The following is a 7226-nucleotide window of genomic DNA, read 5'->3' on the forward strand; positions in this document are numbered from 1 at the left end:
CAGGAGAAAGATGAGGCAATCTGCTTCCATAAAGATTGACAGCCTTAGAAATCCTATGGGGCAGTCCTACTCTGTCTTGTAGGGTCTCTGAGTTGGAAACAACCCCATGGCAGTGGGTTTTCAGGAAACCTGAGTGTGAAGGAAAGAAGAGAAGTAAGATTCGTACAGAGTCATGAGGGCTTTTCAAGGACAGGAGAGAAGAGCACTAACTTCTTCCTATTAACTTGTGCGGGGAGAGAGTAAGTACACCAGCCTGAGGGAACCAAAGGAAGTAGCATCCAGAGGAAGTAGCATTGAGAGGTGGATGGAGGGGCTTTGGAGCCTTGAACAAAAAACAAAAACATAGAGGAAAAAGGGAAGGATGAAGAGTGGGAGAAGGTAGGAGCTATCTGAGGTCACTCCTTTTGACTACCTTTTGCTCAGAAAAGTGGGAGGCAAGGTGATCTGCTAAGCATGAGATGGTGGACAGATTGAGCAGGAATTAGGAAAGTAGCATGTGTTTAAGAAAGTTGCTGAGGTAATTAGGTGAGAGAAGTGCCCAAAGCAATAGGAATGGCAAACACTGTTGAGGGTATGAAGGACAATTTGGAGGGACACAAGCTTCTACATGGCACCATTATTTTAATGATAGACAGCTGCCAGATGCAGCAAGCTCTGGATGTCAACCTGCGGAGTTTGGGTTCATCTTGTAGGTCAGAGGGTCCTCAAACTAGCTGTGCTCACCAGAGTCTGTGGGAGATTTTCTTGAAGCACAGACTCCTCAAACACACTGCCCATACATTCATATTCAGGGGATGGTGACATCTGGAAGCCTGTCATTTTAATTAGCACCTTAGTTATTCCCATGTAGCCATGTAAGTGTAAGTGCACTGAAAATTCTGTTAGCTAGAAAAATGACAAAGTCAGGCCTGAGTTTTCAGGAGCATGTGAAATGAATTGGGGCGAGGAAAGACTGGAATCAGGGGACCAGGTTCCAAAAAAAAAAAAAAAAAAAAACCCAAACTCACTGCCATTGAGTCGGATCCAACTCACAGCAACCCCTCCTTGGGTTTCCTAGACAATATCACTACAGTAGATTGCCCAACTTTCATTCCAAGGAGTGGCTGGTAGGTCTGAACCACCAGCCTTCTGGTTACCAGTCACATGCCTTAGGCACTAACCACCAGAGTTACTGTTGTAAATAGTAATGAGGGTATGAATTAGAGTGGTAAAGGACAAAAGTAGGTCACAAAAGAGGGATGGAAGCTGAGGCAATTCAGATACGGATGTCCAACAAAGTTCTAAAAGTAAATGAGCATTTGGTTTGTGGGCATTAGACAAGGTGGACTTAGAGAAAATAGAAATCTTTTGTCTTTATGAAATGTATTTTGAGCTGAGTGAGGGATGAGACCATTTGGCTTCTAGATAACTCCAGCACCCCTAGAGGTCAGTTGTGTACTCATGGCAAAGTGCCTATTGTGGAATGTTCTAGAACCTTAAGGTAAATGCCCTGGAATAGCCCCTGATTTGTATGGGAACAGGAGTCTTATGGGAGTGAACTTGAACCCAGTACACAATGGGGATTCAAGTAGAGTTGAACTATCTGATGGACTGTGAATTTATAATGGTAATTGAAGTAGGGTGACACATAAGGTGTCCCTAAAATAAAATCACACTGAGTCCAGAAGGCTGACAGTTTGGACAAATCTGGGCACAAGGAAAAATAGCAGTGGGAACAGTAAGAGTGAATAGTTCCAGATTATACTTTGACATGACTCAGAGCTACTCAGGGTATTTGTGTTCTCTGGGAAATCGAAAGCAAAAAAACTAAGTTATTTGGGACAGAGACTCTCTGAAGGGAAAAATCTCCCTGAATGTCTTTTTGTAGAGGCAGATGGGTGTTTTCTGCCCCCAGAGATGGCAGGGGCTGAAACCCAGTAGCTGCATGGGGTGTTGGAAGATCACAGGAAGTAGGCAGCAGTATGGGCATTGATCTAAGAGCAGCAGAGATGAATTAAGGAGAAGAGCTCAAGTAGCAAGAAGGGTGTGTAAAGTTATATCTGATTATTTGTGAGAACCTCCAAGGAACCCAAGAAGACAAATTATAGAGGAGGAACTTGGGAAAGTGCTGGAATTTCTAATGATCAAGCATGTAGTGGCTCAGAATATTGGGTTAGAGGACATTAGTATAAACATGGGGAAAAAAATTATAAGGATAACTAGGAAATATATAGGTTATTCAAATAATAAGTCATATCAAATATACTTTATTTATCTTTGAAATAAAATTATTAGATTGATAGACCAAAAGAAGGCCATTGTTCAAGCATATCTTAATTTCAAGAAACTATTTATGTAGATTTTTCATAAAGGTAAACTCACAAAACTCATTGCCATCGAGTCGAATGTGACTCATAGGGAACCTCTTTGGGTTTCTGAGGCATTATCACTAAAGAAGTCAGTTGCCCAACCTGTCTTTGTCTTTCGGAGGAGTGGCTGGTGGTTTGAATGGCAAGCCTTCTGGTTAGCAGTCAAGTGCCTTAGACACTATGCCACCAGAGCTCCTTTCATCAAGGTAGAACACTGAAAAGATAGGCACTTTCACAGGAAGTTAAACGTTCTTTGTCAGAAGGATAATTGTTAACTTCGCTTAGTTAATTTTTAAATGCTTTTAGTTAAAATTTCTGCTAAGTCAGCCACAGAGTGCTGCTGACTTTGTCTCTCTTCTGTTCTTCTCAATCTCTGTCATGTAATTCACAGTCATGCAGATTCCTTTTGAAGGTCTACTTCCATCTTTTCAGCACTACCCTTATCCACTACCCTCATTATGTCATTTATATTGTAAATATCTAGAAATAAATTGCATAATGAAAGTGCCTAAGAAGTAATCTCAAAAGCCATCATGGTACCTTTTTTTCTATTCCGTGCTTATAGTCCAGCCTAGAGTGACTGTCTCCCCCACCAAGAAGGGGCCCCTGGAACACCACAACCTGCTGGTCTGCCACGTGACAGATTTCTATCCAGGAGGCATTCAAGTCCAGTGGTTCCGGAATGGACAGGAGGAAACAGCTGGGGTTGTGTCCACCGACCTGATCCGAAATGGAGACTGGACCTTCCAAATCCTGGTGATGCTGGAAATGATCCCCCATCAGGGGGATGTCTACACCTGCCATGTGGAGCATTCCAGCCTGGACAGTCCTGTCACCGTGGAGTGGAGTGAGTGACTCCCTGATGACCCTGCTGGACCCCACACTCTGCCGAGCAGGGGATGCTCTGGCTCTGGGGTCCCCTCATGCTGTCTTGTGTGTCTATACACTGAGTCACAGATGCCTGGTGTTTCTTCTGTACAAACCACTGACTGTGGTTCTGAGCTGGGGGCAGTGACCTGACCTAGGGGATACCGGGGAGTAGTGCTTCTTCTCCCTTATCAGAAAATATAGGGAACTCAAACACCTTCCTGAATGGCTCTCTTCCCTCAGCCTTTTAGGCTATTCTGAGTTATTTCAAGAGGCAGCTACCACTATCAGTATTTGTCCCTTTGATGAAGTCACCATCCCAACCTCCAGTATTTAAAGGTCCTTTCTAAATTTACTCCTTCTCCAAAGTGTATCCCTCTTAGTGTCTTCATGCCCATATTCTACATCAGACTCCAAGTTCTCAGACAGGACCAGAGAGGGACACTCAGATGGAGATAAGACTGACTCTGGAATCTGTTCTTCCCAGAGGCACAGTCTGATTCTTCCCAAAGCAAAATGCTGACTGGAGTCGGGGGATTTGTGCTGGGGTCCATCATCCTTGGAGTTGGCATCTTCATGCATAAGAGAAGCAAGAAAGGTAAGGACCCCTCAAGATGAGGCTGAGACTTTCCTTGCCTCCTTTCTTCTCTCATCTTGCATGATAAGGGACTGAGCAAGAATAGCAACTCCAGAGAAATCCGGACACCACAGAAATCAGAGAGTCGAAGATCTAAGCTGGCCGTTGGGAGAAAAGAACGCTCAGACTTGGGATCACAGCCAGATGTAGGCGGTCTCTAGTACTCAGGCTTTTGCAGGAGGGTCATTTAGTGATGGGCTCTTCTCCCACCAGCCCTGTCTCTTAATTCCTGATAACAAGATCAAGGTGATGGGAGACAGAATGGGAAAGTTATTGAATTGTCTACAGTGTTTTAATGGCTGAAAATATCCCCTTTCTTTTTTTCATTTTAGTTCAACGAGGATCTCGATAAACAGGTAAAATTCCAGCTTCATTTTTCTTCAGGGAGTAGGTTGAAACAGATTGAACTCCTTTCTTTGCATTAGGACATTGTGTATTTAGGATATTGTGGAGAGAAATCTCAGGGCCTGAATGTCTCTGTCAAACTCAGACCATCAGTCCTTAGGAAAGAAGCTCCACTGGTAAGGGCAGCCCAGAAAATCTGTTTTGTTTTACTTTTCAATCAAGCAAGACTCAGTCTCTCACCATAATTTTTCTTTCCTGAGAGCTCTGGTGGTATAGTGCATAAGGCATTTGACTGCTAACTACAAGGCTGGTAGTTCAAACTCATGAGCCACTCCTCAGAAGGAAGGTTGGGCAATCTACTTCCATAGTGATAACACCTTGGAAACCCAAGGAGGGGTCGCTGTGAGTCAGAACCCACCCCACTGCAGTGAGGCAGTGGAGTATAAACAAAAAAGTGTTGGCGCATAAACAAAAAAGGGTAGCAACCTGGGATAACTTATTTTTACTCCCACAGGATTCCTGATCTGACCTGAAAAACTCTATGTGCCTAAGAACAAGTTCTTGTCTGTGCTTTTAGCCCCAGAAGGCTTCTTCTCGGACAGACCCTCAGCTTCCCAAGAGGATGAGATTGAAAAGTAAATGCTCTCAACCAATTCCTGTAACTCTGCTCCCTTCATTCCATGCACAGCTGCTTCCATGGGCCTCCAGTCAATGTCACCTGTCTTTGACTCCATAGAAAATCAAAATCCAATGGTATTGTCTTTTTTTAAGAATATGTATGAACACCATGCGAATCCTCAAGCTATATGACTATGAGGCCAGAAGATCTAGATGGTACCCAGCTACCACTGTCAACCACTCAGAGGGGGATCTATGTAGGAGATCCTGGATAGAGAGAGAGAACAATGTGGAACAAAACTCAAAATCAGTGGGGAAAACAACGGACGAGGGGAGGACCAGGTTTGCTGGTCTGATAGAGCCTGGTGGAACCACTGAGACTATGGCCCCTAGCTGCCCTTCAGGTCTGGAACTGAACCCACACCTGTGGCTTCCAGCCAAACAAAAGACAGGCATATGAGTTGAACATTTACCTGAGGTAGATACACTCCTTGGAGAGAACAATCATGGGAAAAAGAAGGGCTGCTTATGCACAGGGAGACAGCTCAGGGGGCAGGAGTGCGTGGAGGGATGGACAAAGGGAAGAGGAAACTATGGGACGGGAGCTGTTGCATTGGGGTAAATTATAGTCCATGTGTATGTGAACTGCTGTATGGAAAGTGAATTTGCTCTGTAAACTTTCACCCAAATGATATTTAGAAAAAAGGAAAAAGAAATATATACGAAGTCATTTCTGCCATTGTCTTTGCTTAAGGGTTTTGATAAAGAGGAAGAGTTAATGGAGAAGTTATTGTTGTTTACACCTAAGTAAAAATAATGTGAAAATGAAGATATCCTAATTCTTTGAAAACGTGGCCAGTTGACAGTCGACCTCTTCTGAATTTGTTGTATTTCATTGAACTTCCTCAGATTCATGTTTGTAACTTCACACTTGTAGGTCTGAGAGCATCATCCTTCATTATTCAAGGATGAGAAGACCCTGAATTCTGGGGTCATAGACCCCTCATTCACATAGGCCTGATTCAGCATATAGTTCATTAAGAATATGTTATACCATTTTACTGATAATAAGTATAAGAATTAAAAATTAAGAACATAATGTAATAAAAATTAAGCCCTTTCTCTGAATACCATGATAAATAATCTTTGACCAAGCATGACTTAACCTCTTTAGTGTATCAGGTTACAGAGGATACAGACATCTCCTCTAAAACTGTATTCATCAAACCATCTTAGACCTCCTGCCCTAGTAACTCATACAGTGAGAAATGCATCCTCAATGTTAACAAGACTCAAACCAATAGATGTAGCACTTTTTCCAAACATAGACCTGCTTTTAAGATCAAATTATTATGGATTTTGTGTTTCATATTAAATTGCCTTTAAATTCAAAATAGAGACCATATTTAGTCTAACGATTCCTCATTCTACAAATAACAGAGGATCACTTCTTAATGCACATACCGAGTGCAGCTCTCTGACACACCAAGTTGATGGATTCTTACCAGCTGCTCTTGTATCTTGTTTGCCCCTTGGCTCCTACCCATGTTCAGTTCCCATGAGCTACTGTGTTCCTTTCACACAGTTCCCCACTGCTCCCCATTCAAAAAAAAAAAAAAACATGCCCTTCAGTTGCACAAAATCTTTTTCCTTTTCAAAGAGAGATCAGAGTTGAAGGGACAGATGTGGCTGTTACTGACACAGAAGTAAGGAAAGCTAGGGTCTACAGAAAGAATGAGGTTGAGGGAGTTATTGAAGGAGTTCAGGAAGAGAACCCATGGACATGGAGAATCGAACATGTCTCATGTAATCAGCTAAGTGCTTAACATATCTGCCTCATTTAATCCTCATAACCAAGGAAACAGGACATGGTTTTGTTTTCTTTTAAAACACACACACAATAAATAAATAAAAAATTTGGAAACAGGGCTTTGCTGAGATAAGACTGTTGTCACATGGCAGAGCGACAAATAAAATTCACATCTGACTCCAAAAGTCATGATCTTTCTCTTACTCAGTTATGCTCTTTCTGCTATTATTAGAAACACATGTTCCTTGTCTAGTTAAGACACCATTGTCCTTGATCAGCATTGTTTTCTCTAAATCTATAAATGAAAACACTGTTGCTACATTTTCTGCAGTAATTTCAGCTGTCCCTTGGAGAGATGACTGGAGCAGTGTAAAGAAAAATGAAGAGGTAGATTCTTTTTTACTCTTGTTGTCTCTTGAGGCTTCAGAGCTACCACTGGAGAAAGCTATTCAGTGGGAAATTAGGATGATTAGAAACCAGTCATGCAAAGAAAGAAAGCAGTCGGGTGTATGTGAAGCTTTACAAATACAGATCCATGTTAACTTCGCAGACCCAGAGCAGGCAAACCTCTCACCCTGAGCTTCCAGGCACTGAGTGTTCC

The 7226-nt window shown here is 42.5% G+C and overlaps 1 protein-coding gene across 1 annotated transcript in view; it reads left to right on the forward strand.

Moving 5' to 3' along the window:
- The window catches only part of LOC103195797 (HLA class II histocompatibility antigen, DP beta 1 chain-like), a 20864-nt gene extending 16028 nt beyond the window's left edge, over window positions 1-4836 (forward strand). The window contains exons 4-6 of the mRNA XM_007939437.2: window positions 2914-3195; window positions 3703-3813; window positions 4775-4836. Of these exons, the coding sequence (XP_007937628.2) occupies window positions 2914-3195; window positions 3703-3813; window positions 4775-4836 (455 nt within the window). The remainder of the gene's footprint in view (window positions 1-2913; window positions 3196-3702; window positions 3814-4774) is intronic.
- Window positions 4837-7226: the final 2390 nt, after the last annotated feature.

This window comes from Orycteropus afer, unplaced genomic scaffold (assembly GCF_000298275.1).
Source record: "Orycteropus afer afer isolate SDZICR_OR568_19922 unplaced genomic scaffold, OryAfe1.0 scaffold00059, whole genome shotgun sequence".
NCBI lineage: Eukaryota > Metazoa > Chordata > Mammalia > Tubulidentata > Orycteropodidae > Orycteropus > Orycteropus afer.